This window comes from Coregonus clupeaformis, chromosome 5 (genome assembly GCF_020615455.1).
Source record: "Coregonus clupeaformis isolate EN_2021a chromosome 5, ASM2061545v1, whole genome shotgun sequence".
In the NCBI taxonomy this organism is placed as follows: domain Eukaryota; kingdom Metazoa; phylum Chordata; class Actinopteri; order Salmoniformes; family Salmonidae; genus Coregonus; species Coregonus clupeaformis.
This window is the reverse complement of record NC_059196.1, coordinates 42,246,291-42,260,346: the sequence shown is the minus strand read 5'-3', so window position 1 is coordinate 42,260,346 and position 14,056 is coordinate 42,246,291. Positions and strand designations below refer to the sequence as shown.

At 44.0% G+C, this 14,056-nt stretch overlaps 1 protein-coding gene across 2 annotated transcripts in view; it reads left to right on the top strand.

The window, feature by feature from the left end:
• Positions 1-1,642: 1,642 nt before the first annotated feature.
• Positions 1,643-14,056, top strand: part of cog6 (component of oligomeric golgi complex 6) — a 115,346-nt gene continuing 102,932 nt past the window's right edge. For both annotated transcript variants that reach the window (XM_041876752.2, XM_045214527.1), the window contains exons 1-4: positions 1,643-1,816; positions 2,491-2,634; positions 5,041-5,112; positions 11,241-11,299. In XM_041876752.2, the coding sequence (XP_041732686.1) occupies positions 1,685-1,816; positions 2,491-2,634; positions 5,041-5,112; positions 11,241-11,299 (407 nt within the window). In that variant the 5' untranslated portion in view covers positions 1,643-1,684. The remainder of the gene's footprint in view (positions 1,817-2,490; positions 2,635-5,040; positions 5,113-11,240; positions 11,300-14,056) is intronic.

Here is a 14,056-nt window from a genome sequence, read left to right as displayed (position 1 = left end):
GCATTATAATGCAACGTTAGTTTCCTTATACGCTTTATTTCTAAATCAGAACTGGGCTACATTTGCATACAATCCTTCTAATTTAGTGCACCCTGCGCGCACAACCCATATGGAATTCCGGGTCTCTTGCAGCGTTTGGAACTGCCGATCTGCGGTCAAGAATGCAGAGTTCATCTCAGCCTATGCTTCCCTTCAGTCCCTTGACTTTTGTCCCTGACGGAGACATGGATCACCCCAGAGAACACTGCTACTCCAGTTGATCTCTTTCTTCATCCTGACTGTGTTTTCTCTCATAGTCTGAGAGCATCTGGTTGTCGTGGTGGTGGCACAGGGCTACTCATTTCTCCTAAGTGGAGATTTTCTATTTTCTCACTCTCTAACCTGTCCATCTCCTCATTTGAATTCAATGCTGTCACTGTCACTTGTCCACTCAATCTGTCATCTATCGCCCACCGGGTGCCCTTGGAGAGTTCCTCAATGACCTTGACACCTTGATAAGCTATTTTCCTGACATGGTCTCTCCCTATCATTGCTATTCGGATGACACAACTACTTTCTCCTTACCCCCATTCTGACACCCAGGTGGCAACATGCATCTCTGCGTGCCTGGCAGATATCACAACTTGGATGTCGGCCCACAACCTCAAGCTCAATCTCGACAAGACGGAGCTGCCCTTCCTCTCGGGGAAGGCCTGCCCGCTCAAATACCTCACCATCACGGTTGACAACTCCAGTGTCGCCCTCCCAGAGTGCAAATAACCTTGGTGTGACCCTAGACAACAACCTGTCGTTCTTTGCAAACATCAAAGCAGTGACTCGCTCCTACAACATCCGTAGAGTACGACCCCACCTCATACAGGAAGTGGCGCAGGTCCTGATCCATGCACTTGTCCTCTCCCGTCTGGACTACTGCAACTCGTTGTTGGCTGGGCTCTCCGCTTGTGCCATTAAACCCCTGCAATTTATCCAGAACTCTGCAGCCCGCCTGGTTTTCAACCGTCCCAAGTTCTCTCATGTCACCCCGCTCCTCCGCTCCCACTCCACTGGCTTCCAGTCGAAGCTCACATCCACTACAAGACCATGGCGCATACCTACGGAGCAGCAAGAGGAACTGCCCCTCCCTACCTTCAGGCTATGATCAAACCCTACACCCCAACCCGAGCACTCCGTTCTGCCACCTCAGGTTTCTTGGCCCTCCCACCCTAAATGTGCGAGAGACCACTGGAAGTCATAACCTTGTGTTTCCCTCTGAGATGTCTAGAGGGAACACGGAGCAGGACACAATCCAGTTCCTTTACCATGTAATACAATAATATCTGGAATTTACTGTAGCTATCCAATGTATTTATTCTGTGTCATTGTGGGGTTTTCAGACCCTCACAAGATTATTTCTGTTGGTCTTTTCTATTTTTTTAAAGTAATCCCATGTGTTTCCTTTGTTTACCATAAGGTTCTTTATGACGTCATATTATATAAACAATATGAATTATATAATTTGTAAGGGGGTTCATGCACACAGCATACATTGTTACTCTGTAATCGAATAATAAAGTATACTACTGGTAGTAATAAAGATGCACTACACAAAGCGGAACATTGTTGCCTTTGTTGTCTGTGTATCTACCCGGATATGTATTGCCGACGCACCAAACATCTTCCTGGTTGACGTGGAGAGGATTGTTTAATGGCAGAGAATAAAGTCGAAATGTCAACTGAAACCACTGTTCAAAATAGTGGCAATGCGCCTTCTCAGCAGAATAACCCACTGTCTAGGAAACTCAATAAAATTCTGGAGACCAGGCTAGATAATGACAAGGTAAGACCAAGTCGAGTCCTCCCAGTTTTCATTTACGCAAATGACTGGTAAAATCTCAACGCTAGCTAGGAGCAGCGCATATTGCACTTGTGATCTCCTATCTAGCAAGCTAACCTTAGTAGCTAATTGATTTCTGTATTTAATTTGATATTTAATTCCTAATTGTACCATAATTTTACCATTAGTAATGACGTCTTTTTATAAGCAGCAACGGAGGCTAACTCCGCCATGGTTCGTTGGTCAAAGCCTATGCCACGGGGAAATGAATGTTGTTTTTGGATAAACGCCTAAAATAAGGTCTGTGGTAAAATCGTACAAGTTTTGTTCATCATCTAACGTCACTTTGTGAATTTTTAAGCATTTATGTAATCAAAACAAGAACATAAGCTTCATAATTCATAAAGTTAATGTTAACTGACTGATATTATCGCATAGAACAAGATATCCAAAGCCTGTGTTAACCACAGACCTTATTTTCGGTGTTTATCCAAAACCCCTCCAAAAAAAAACGTTCATTTCCCCCATAGGCTTTGACCAACGAACCATGGCTAACTCATTTCAGTTTTTTAGGACTACAAACTGGCGAGCGCTACTACATTTATTTGCCAGCTTTAGCTGATCCCTGATCCAGTATTAGCCAACGTCGCAATGATAACATCCCTCTTGTGTTGTAGGAGATGTTGGAGGCTCTGAAGGCTCTCTCGGTGTTCTTCACAGAGAACAGTCTTCGGACCCGTCGGAACCTGCGGGGGGACATTGAGAGACGGAGCCTGAACATCAACGAAGAGTTCGCCAGGATATTTAAAGATGTCAAAGAGGTAGCTAGCTAGCTAACGTTTAACTAGACTTCAGACTACAGGGGACTGAATGCATATGCCTTTAAAGCACTTTGTTGTACATGATGTGAAATCAGCTAGCAATATGTGAAATCAGCTAGCAATATGTGAAATCAGCTAGCAATATGTGCGTGCTTCAATCAGCTAAATCCGACTTCATCTCTTCAAATTACGTGATTTAGTTGATATTACATCGGGTTGGACCTTTTGAAATTTGAAATAAAGTTAGCGACCAAACTGCCATGTTGGCGGAAGTTATGTTAGCTGCCATTTTTAAACCTGGTGTGTCATTTCCGGCGGCGTTTAAAAAGGTATAATAATAATAATAATATGCCATTTAGCAGACGCTTTTATCCAAAGCGACTTACAGTCATGCGTGCATCCATTTTTTGTGTATGGGTGGTCCCGGGGATCGAACCCACTACCCTGGCGTTACAAGCGACGTGCTCTACCAGCTGAGCTGTATAATTACATTGCACTTCAGTTCACGCTAGCTAGCACAATGCGGTGTTGTAGTCTAGTCACTAAACCTCTAGTCAAGTCCCCTGTGCTCGAGTCACGAGTCCCTATGGCTGAAGGTCGAGTCACCAATGGTCGAGTCACGAGTCGGTTAAGAGTCCATCAATTTATGCTAGTCTTATTATGCAATTGTTTCTTGTCGCCACCAGATGGCAGTATATTGCCACGCTCTCATAAAAACCCCCCAACTAATTTACTATTCATCACTACCTCGCAAGTTCTACCTCACATAAATGAGTGGTAAGTCTGGCTCTCAGTTACTTTATTTGTAATTGCCCACAGATATTTGTGTAGGTTTTTTGTTGCAGAGTGAAAACTAAAGGGAGACTTGTCAGAACTGGCTATGGGATGCAGTGGGGAAAGTGGGAGGTTAGAGTGAGATGACAAATGTTTCATTTTCTGGGTGTATTTTACCCCCTTTTTCTCCCCAATTTCGATCTTGTCTCATCGCTGCAACTCCCCAACGCGCTCGGGAGGCGAAGGTCGAGTCATGCGTCCTCCGAAACATGACCCGCCAAACCGAGCTTCTTAACACCCGCCCGCTTAACCCGGAAGCCAGCCGCACCTATGTGTAGGAGGAAACACTGTTCACCTGACGACCTAGGTTAGCCTGCAGGCGCCCGGTCCACCACAAGGAGTCGCTAGAGCCAAGTAAAGTCCCTCCCCCAGGCAAAACCCTCCCCTAACCCGGACGACTCTGGGCCAATTGTGCGCCGCCCCTATGGGACTCCGATCACGCCCGTGTTTGTGATACAGCCTGGAATTCGAACCAGGGGGTCTGTAGTGACGCCTCAGCACCCCGCGATGCAGTGCCTTAGACCGCTGCGCCACTCGGGAGCCCAACAACCTACTTTTCTTTCCTCAAGGGGAGAGAGAGAGAGAGAGAAATAGCTAGACTGTTGTTTACTATTAAACTCTACTAGTGTTTTCAATTTCATAAAGCAGGTTGTGTTTCTTAACCAGGCAAAAGCTAAATAGTAAGCTGGTGACTGGTGGTTACGGGGAAGCAAGAGGAGTCACTTGCGCAACGTGCCAGCCCCATGATTTCTCGGAGCTGGAGGGAGCCTGCCTGCCCACAATCATGGCTGCTCCCCCGACCAGCTCACCAGCTGACGTATGCGAGTGTGCCGGGTGTGGTAAGCGTCTTTCCCACTGCTAGAGAACAGAACCCAGCGCTGCTAATTTTCTGCTTATCATGGTAGCCGATTCAGTTCCAGTAGTCGGCGTGATCAAACACACATCCTTTAGTAGGGTGCAGGGGCCGAAAATAGAGCCTGCACGCTCATAAACCCCCTTTTTTTTATATCCAGTTCAAGTGCAAATACAATTCACTAGTCCGAGTCACCATTGGTCGAGTCACAAGTCGAGTCACAAGTCATGAAAATCAGTCAGAGTCCTGGACTCGACTACTACGACACTGGTACAGTGTAATACATATAGCTAGATGGCTACTTGCTTGTTCAATTCTGCAAGAAGCCCTGATAACCTTTGCAGGCTTGATTGATTGACTGACTGACTGACTGATTGGTTGACTGACTGTCTGTTTGACTGACTGATTGGTTGACTGACTGACTGTCTGTTTGACTGACTGTCTGTTTGACTGACTGTCTGATTGACTGACTGATTGATTGACTGACTGATTGATTGACTGACTGTCTGTTTGACTGACTGATTGGTTGACTGACTGATTGACTGACTGACTGATTGATTGACTGACTGTCTGTTTGACTGACTGACTGATTGGTTGACTGACTGATTGACTGACTGATTGATTGATTGACTGACTGTCTGTTTGACTGACTGATTGACTGACTGACTGACTGACTGATTGACTGACTGTCTATTTGACATGTTTTGGCTTCCTCCTAGGAGCTTGAGAGCGTGCAGGAGGACGTCCAGGCCATGAGCACCTGCTGTGGAGAGATGACCAGTAGATTGAAGGTATCTAGCTACTGTAAAGCACCTGCTGTGGAGAGATGACCAGCTGATTTGAAGGTATCTAGCTACTGTAAAGCACCTGCTGTGGAGAGATGACCAGCTGATTTGAAGGTATCTAGCTACTGTAAAGCACCTGTTGTGAAGAGATGACCAGCTGATTTGAAGGTATCTAGCTACTGTAAAGCACCTGTTGTGAAGAGATGACCAGCTGATTTGAAGGTATCTAGCTACTGTAAAGCACCTGTTGTGAAGAGATGACCAGCTGATTTGGAAGGTATCTAGCTACTGTAAAGCACCTGTTGTGAAGAGATGACCAGCTGATTGAAGGTATCTAGCTACTGTAAAGCACCTGTTGTGAAGAGATGACCAGCTGATTGAAGGTATCTAGCTACTGTAAAGCACCTGTTGTGAAGAGATGACCAGCTGATTGAAGGTATCTAGCTACTGTAAAGCACCTGTTGTGAAGAGATGACCAGCTGATTGAAGGTATCTAACTACTGTAAAGCACCTGTTGTGAAGAGATGACCAGCTGATTGAAGGTATCTAGCTAACTACTGTAAAGCACCTGTTGTGGAGAGATGACCAGCTGATTGAAGGTATCCTAGCTACTCACTGCAAAGCACCTGCTGTGAAGAGATGACCAGCTGATTGAAGGTATCTAGCTAACTACTGTAAAGCACCTGCTGTGGAGAGATGACCAGCTGATTGAAGGTATCTAGCTAACTACTGTAAAGCACCTGTTGTGAAGAGATGACCAGCTGATTGAAGGTATCTAGCTACTGTAAAGCACCTGCTGTGAAGAGATGACCAGCTGATTGAAGGTATCTAGCTAACTACTGTAAAGCACCTGCTGTGAAGAGATGACCAGCTGATTGAAGGTATCTAGCTACTGTAAAGCACCTGCTGTGAAGAGATGACCAGCTGATTGAAGGTATCTCCAAGATGGCGTAGCAGTACGGTCGCTTTTATTTTTCGTCCTGTGTAAATATCCCGTTTCTTGTTTTTTTTGTCTATATTTCTAAATTTTTTACTTTCACTCTTTAACTAAATATACTCTCCTGCAACCTCGCCTCACCCAACGTGGAAAGGGATTCTATTATTTCCTTTATAACTTTCATCAAGAACCGTAAGCTGAAACGTGTGTAGCCGTAATCTGAATTGGCTACCCTGCTATTAGTTACCGTTAGCGTCTCCACACTGTCCGTGGCCTACACCTATCCACCAGCCAGCTCTAGCTAGCCTGACAATTCGTCGGGCCAGTCTGCACAGCGTGCCATCGACCCAGCGTGCTATCGACCCATAGCTTATTTGGACTTTCTGCCGGAATCACTGACCCCAGCGCCGGATCATCACAACCTAGCTAGGCTAGCTGCAACTAAATGGCTACGTGTTATTAGTCACTGTTAGCGTCTTCATCTTTGTCCGTGGCCACACTATCCACCAGCCAGCTCTAGCTAGCCTGGACAATTGACGCCAGTCTGCACAGCGTAGCTACTCGACCCAACGTGCTATCGACCCATAGCTTATTGGACTTTCTGCCGGAATCACTGGACCCTAGCGCCGGATCATCACAACCAGCTAGCTAGCTGCAACCTGTTGCTGGCTGATACCATTGCCATATAGCAAGCACCAGTTAGCCTTGAGCTAGCCTGCTAGCTCCCTGCTAGCTGTGCTGAAGCACCAATTTGAACCGTCTCGGACTCACATATTGCTGTTCACTGGACCTTATGATCACTCAGCTGCACAGCTGATGCCTGCTGGACTGTTCCTTTACACGGTACTCTGTCCTGTTTTTTCTGTTTAGTCTTAGCCCAAACGTTATCGCTATTTCCAGTTGTGTCTTAGCTCTCTCTAATAACACGTGACTGCTTTATGCCTCTCTCCTATGTCAATTATGCCTTGCTTGCTATTGCTGTTTGGGTTAGTTCTTATTATACAATTTCAATGTAGAACCCCTAGTCCCTCTCAAACTGTCTCTTATAGTTCCTTTGTTCCCCCATACACGCCGAGACCGTCCCAATCGATGCCTCCAATGATGCTATCTCTTTCATTGTTACCCAACACCCAGGATTACCTGAACTGTACTCATATCCTTCCATATCCTTTTTCTGTACATAATGCCCTGAATCTTTTCTACAACGCCCGGAGAACTGCCCCCTTTATTCTATGTACCCAACGACTAGAAGACCAGTTCTTAAAGCCTTTAGTCGTATCCTTATTCTACTCCTCCTCTGTTCCTCTGGTGATGTAGAGGCTAACCCAGGCCCTGCAGCCCCAGTATCACTCCTACTCCCATGGAGCTATCATTTATTGACTTCTGTAACCGTAAAAGTCTTGGTTTTCTGGCACATAAATATCGAGAAGCCTCCTTCCTAAGTTTGAGTTATTCACTGCGTTAGCACACTCCGCCAACCTGATGTTCTAGCAGTGTCTGAATCCTGGCTTAGGAAGGCCACCAAAAATTCTGAAATTTCCATCCCCAACTATAACATTTTCCGTCTAGATAGAACTGCCAAAGGGGGTGGAGTTGCAATCTACTGTAGAGATAGCCTGCAGAGCTCCATCATACTATCCAGGTCTGTGCCCAAACAGTTTGAGCTTTTAGTTCTAAAAAATCCACCTTTCCAGAAATAAATCTCCCCACTGTTGCCGCTTGGCTACAGACCCCCCTCAGCCCCCAGCTGTGCCCTGGACACCATATGTGAACTGATTGCCCCCATCTATCCTCAGAGTTCGTACGCTTGGTGACCTAAATTGGGATATGCTTAATACCCCAGCCATCCTACAATCCAAGCTAGATGCCCTCAACCTCACGCAAATTATCAACGAACTCTACCAGGTACAACCTAAATCCGTAAACATGGGTACCCTCATAGATATCATCCTGACTAACTTACCCTCTAAATACACCTCCGCTGTCTTCAACCAGGATCTCAGCGATCACTGCCTTATTGCCTGCGTCTAACGGTCCGCGGTCAAACGACCACCCCTCATCACTGTCAAACGCTCCCAAAAACACTTCAGCGAGCAGGCCTTCCCTAATTGACCTGGCCCAGGTCCTGGATGGATATAGATCTCATTCCGTCAGTAGAGGATGCCTGGTTGTTCTTTAAAAGTAATTTCCTCTCAATCTTAAATAGACATGCCCCATTCAAAAATACAGAACTAAGAAGATATAGCCCCTGGTTCTCCTCAGACTTGACTGCCCTTGACCAGCACAAAAACATCCTGTGGCGTGCATTAGCATCAAATAGCCCCCGTGATATGCAACTTTTCAGGGAAGTTAGGAACCAATATACACAAGCAGTTAGAAAAGCAAAGGCTAACTTTTTCAAACAGAAATTTGCATCCTGTAGCACTAACTCCAAAAAGTTTTGGGACACTGTAAAGTCCATGGAAAATAAGAGCACTTCCTCCCAGCTGCCCACTGCACGAGGGCTAGGAAACACTATCACCACCCGATAAATCTACAATAATCGAGAATTTCAACAAGCATTTTGCTACGGCTGGCCATGCTTTCCACCCGGCTACCACTACCCCGGCCACCAGCTCTGCACCCTCCGCTGCAACTTGCCCATGCCCCCGCTTCTCCTTCACACAAATCCAGACAGCTGATGTTCTAAAAGAGCTGCAAAATCTGGACCCTACAAATCATCTGGACTAGACAATCTGGACCCTTTCTTTCTAAAACTAGCCGCCAAATTGTCGCAACCCCTATTACTAGCCTGTTCAACCTCTCTTTCGTAACGTCTGAGATCCCCAGAGATTGAAAGCTGCCGCGGCCATCCCCCTCTTCAAAGGGGGTGACACTCTAGATCCAAACTGTTACAGACCCATATCCATCCTGCCCTGCCTTTCAAAAAGTTTTTGAAAGCCAAGTCAACAAACAGATCACCAACCATTTCGAATCCCACTGTACCTTCTCTCTGCTATGCAATCCGGTTTCGAGCTGGTCATGGGTGCACTTCAGCCACGCTCAAGGTCCTAAATGATATTATAACCGCGATCGATAATAGACAGTACTGTGCAGCCGTTTTCAATTGACCTGGCCAAGGCTTTCGACTCTGTCAACCACCGCATTCTTATTGGCAGACTAAATAGCCTTGGTTTCTCTAATGACTGCCTCGCCTGGTTCACCAACTACTTCTCAGATAGAGTTCAATGTGTCAAATCGGAGGCCTGTTGTCTGGACCTATGGCAGTCTCTATGGGGGTGCCACAGGGTTCATTCTCTGGGCCAACTCTTTTCTCTGTGTATATCAATGACGCCGCTCTTGCTGCTGGTGACTCTCAGATCCACCTCAGTAGACGACACCATTTGTATACATCTGGCCCTTCATTGGACACTGTGTTAACAAACCTCCAAACGAGCTTCAATTCCATACAACACTCCTTCAGTAGCCTCCAACTGCTCTTAAACACTAGTAAAACAAAATGCATGCTCTTCAACCGAACGCTGCTTGCACCCGCCCACCCGACTAGAATCACTACTCTAGACGGGTCTGACCCAGAGTACGTGGACAACTACAAATATCTAGGTGTCTGGTTAGACTGTAAACTCTCCTTCCAGACTCACATTAAGAATCTCCAATCCAAAGTTAAACTAGAATCGGGTTTCCTATTTCGCAACAAAGCCTCCTTCACTCATGCTGCCAAACATGCCCTTGTAAAACTGACTATCCTACCGATCCTTGACTTCGCTGATGTCATTTACAAAATAGCCTCCAACACTCTACTCAGCAAATTGGATGTTGTCTATCACAGTGCCATCCGTTTTGTCTCCAAAGCCCCATATAATACCCACCACTGTGACCTGTACGCTCTTGTTGGCTGGTCCTCACTACATATTCGATCGCCAAACCACTGGCTCCAGGCCATCTATAAATCACTGCTAGGCAAATCCCCGCCTTATCTTAGCTCATTGGTCACCATAGCAACACCCACCCGTAGTCTACGCCCAGCGGGTATATCCACTGGTCATCCCCAAAGCCAACACCTCCTTTGTCGGCAATTCCTTCCAGTTCTCTGCTGCCAATGACTGGAACAAACTGCAAAAATCTCTGAAGCTGAGACGCTTATCTCCCTCACTAACTTTAGGCATCAGTTGTCAGAGCACCTTACCGATCACTGCCCACCTGTACACCCATCTGAAATTAGCCCGCCCAACTACCTCATCCCTATATTGTTATTTATTTTGCTCATCTGTACCCCCAGTATCTCTATTTGCACATCATCTCTTGCACATCATTCCAGTGTTAATACTAAATTGTAATTATTTTGCACTATAGCCTATTTTATTGCCTTACCTCCATAACTTGCTAAATTTGCACACTGTATATTAATTGTATTTCTGTTGTATTTTTTTGATTTTTGTTTTTGTTTTACCCCATATGTAACTCTGTGTTGTTGTTTTTATCGCACTGCTATGCTTTATCTTGGCCAGGTCGCAGTTGTAAATGAGAACTTGTTCTCAACTGGTTTACCTGGTTAAATAAAGGTGAAATAAAATAAAATAAATAAAAAATCTAACTACTGTAAAGCACCTGCTGTGGAGAGATGACCAGCTGATTGAAGGTATCTAACTACTGTAAAGCACCTGTTGTGAAGAGATGACCAGCTGATTGAAGGTATCTAGCTACTGTAAAGCACCTGCTGTGAAGAGATGACCAGCTGATTGAAGGTATCTAGCTACTGTAAAGCACCTGCTGTGGAGAGATGACCAGCTGATTGAAGGTATCTAGCTACTGTAAAGCACCTGTTGTGAAGAGATGACCAGCTGATTGAAGGTATCTAGCTACTGTAAAGCACCTGCTGTGGAGAGATGACCAGCTGATTGAAGGTATCTAGCTAACTACTGTAAAGCACCTGTTGTGAAGAGATGACCAGCTGATTTGAAGGTATCTAGCTACTGTAAAGCACCTGTTGTGAAGAGATGACCAGCTGATTGAAGGTATCTAGCTACTGTAAAGCTCTTTCAGAACAGACTCTAATAGCTCCCTATATAGTAAACTACTTTTGACCCGGGCCCTTGACACAGACATTATTTGTAGCCTGTATTTTGTTAATTGCTTTCAGCTGAGGTGACTGTGGAGAACTGTACTCACTAATGGGTCTCTCTGTGTGTTTCAACAGGCAGCCAAGGAGCAGACCCAGGATCTGATAGTGAAGACCAACAAGCTGCAGGGAGAGAAGTGAGTTAACTTGGGTCGTGGAGTGGAGGGGTGTTACCCTGCATGTGTATGTAACTAGTGGGATACGAACCCTGGTCTCCAGCTCTGGAAACCAACGTCTTAACCATTAGTTGAGAAAGATGCCCTCGTTGTCGATAAACTGTATGTTGACAACCCGAATGTTCCGTGACACAAAGATTACTCCATGGCTATTCTGAAAGTTCTAATAGAGGAGTCGAATAATGGAACACCCAATACTAGCCATGGTAGGGATTGGAATAATAAAGCACATTCATAGTATTTATAGTATTTTATAAAGGGATAAGACGGTATTACAAGAAAAGATAACAAGCAAAATAATACATCTTCAAATACAACTAATTGGAACACAAGTACTCAATCAACATAGTGGAGATAAAAACATAGCAAACAGAAGACATAGAAGGCACAGTATGTGGGTACGTGTGGATGTATTGTGATGGAAGGTGTGGTGTGCGTTTTTGTGTTTGGAAAAGTGTGGCGTTAAGTGAGTGAGAAAGGAAATGGTTGCCTATCCCTGAACCAACGTGTGTCTGTGAGCAGGGGTTGTGAGAGAGAGCTTTCAATTTTGTGTAGATGAGGGATATACATTTTTTAAATATAGTATACATCTAATCTATTTTTTTATTGTCCTATCATGATGGAACGATCCCCAACCCTATATCCTAGACACCCACCTGAGCGACCCATACACCAAAGAGAAGTTCCCATCTCTTTTATGGACCTGCTGTGAATATGCAGCCTAAACAGAGAAATAAATGCGGTCAGAGACCTACTTGAGCAGCACCGCCCCCTCAAGATTCTGAGCCTGCCTGGCAGGGTTGGTCCTACAAAGCCAGAGCCCCCTGATGGGAGAGCATAATATACAAGGAAATTATCAAAGCTGCTAATGAGAACCTTGACGACCTTGTACCTAGCCGGTGGAGTACGCCCACCCAGGTAGTGGCAGTGCTGGTGACACTGGCTGCAGTAACACATGGGGAGGGGGTCACACTGACAATATTGTGGCCCTGGAGCACAAAATTATCAAACCTTTTTTGATATACTCAGAGGACCGTTATTAGCATGTTTTAATCCACCCTGTAAGGGTGGAATTATGGGACACTAAAGAAGAGGGTCTGATTTCATTATTACTGAAACAGGATACAAGTGGAAAATATAAAGATCAAGTCCATTAAAAAATTGGAGGCCCCTTACACTTCAGTGTTGGGGATGCAAAAAACAGCAAAATGTATAGCTTATAGAACTAAAAAAGGTATTGTCGGACATTATTCATTCTAATCAGACGGGTTTTTTACATAGGAAGATAAGCATTGAGATAATATAAGGCAAGTACTGGAAACAATAGAACACTATGAAAAATCTGGGAAACCAGGCCTACTATTCATAGCAGACCTTAAAAATGCGTTGATAAAGTACCATGGGGTTTATATATAAATGCCTGGAGCGCTTACATTTAGGAAAATTCTTATAAAATGGGTTAAAATCATGTATAGTAACCCTAGGTGTAAAATAGTAAATAATGCCTATTCCGGGAAGTTTTAAACTGTCAAGAGGAGTGAAACAAGGTTGGTCCACTATCGCATATCTATTTATTATGGCCATCGAAATGTTAGGACTATTAAAATCAGATCCAACAATAATATCAAGGACTAGAAATCCAGGACTTGAATTCCTCCACAGCCCCAGAGAGGGGGAAAACTAGATACATTTTCTGACCTCTCTGGATTACAACCAAATTCTGATAAATGTACTATATTACGTATTGGACTCACAAAAATACAATTTTACATTACCTTGTAGGTTACCAATAACAATGGTCTGATGGTGATGTGGATATACCGAATACATATCAAGGAAATAAATGATCTACTCCGAAGACATTTTAATAGAAAGATAGCAAAAATAGATAAGATCTTGCTACCATGGAAAGGTAAATACCTGTCAATTTGTGGAAAAATCACCCTGATTAACTCTTTAGTATTATCCTAGTTTACTATTTGCTTATGGTCTTGCCTACACCTAACGAATAGTTTTTAAATTATAAGAGAAAAAAATATTCAATTTTATTTGGAACGGCAAGCCAGACTAAACTAACGGGCTATTTATATAATGAATATGAATTCGAGGACAGAAATTATTAAATATTAAAGCATTAGACCACAATCACTGAAAAGTTTCAGCATACAAAAGTTATACTTAAATCCGAACTGGGTTCTCTAGCAGATTAGTAAGATTGTCTTACCTAATGTTCAAGAATGGCCTTTTCCCCTTTATTCAGATTACAACCTCTTCACTTTCAGTTATTTGAAAAGGCAATCATCTCCCAAATATCACTATTTCTAAAACAACCCATAGAAAGTTGGTTGCAAATTTCAATTTAATTCTCCAGAAACGACAGAACAAATAATGTAACAAATATTGTGGTTAAACCAAATATGAAATTGAGAAAACATTTTTTTGAAAAATGTTTAAAAAAGGGATAATCTTCGTAAATGATATCATAGGTAGGACTGGTGGAGTTATGTCGCACATGCAGCTAACAAAAACATATGGAAATGTCTGCTTCTACCCAAAATTACAACCAAACAAATTGCAGCCTACACGCAAAAAATGGAAGAGGAAAGTGGAAGGGGGAAAAAGTAAGGGAACTTGTCTGTCTGCCCTCCATTAAAGAACATAATTGGTTAAAGAAAACTGTGATAAATAAAAAATTACCAGTTTCATTTAAGGACCAAA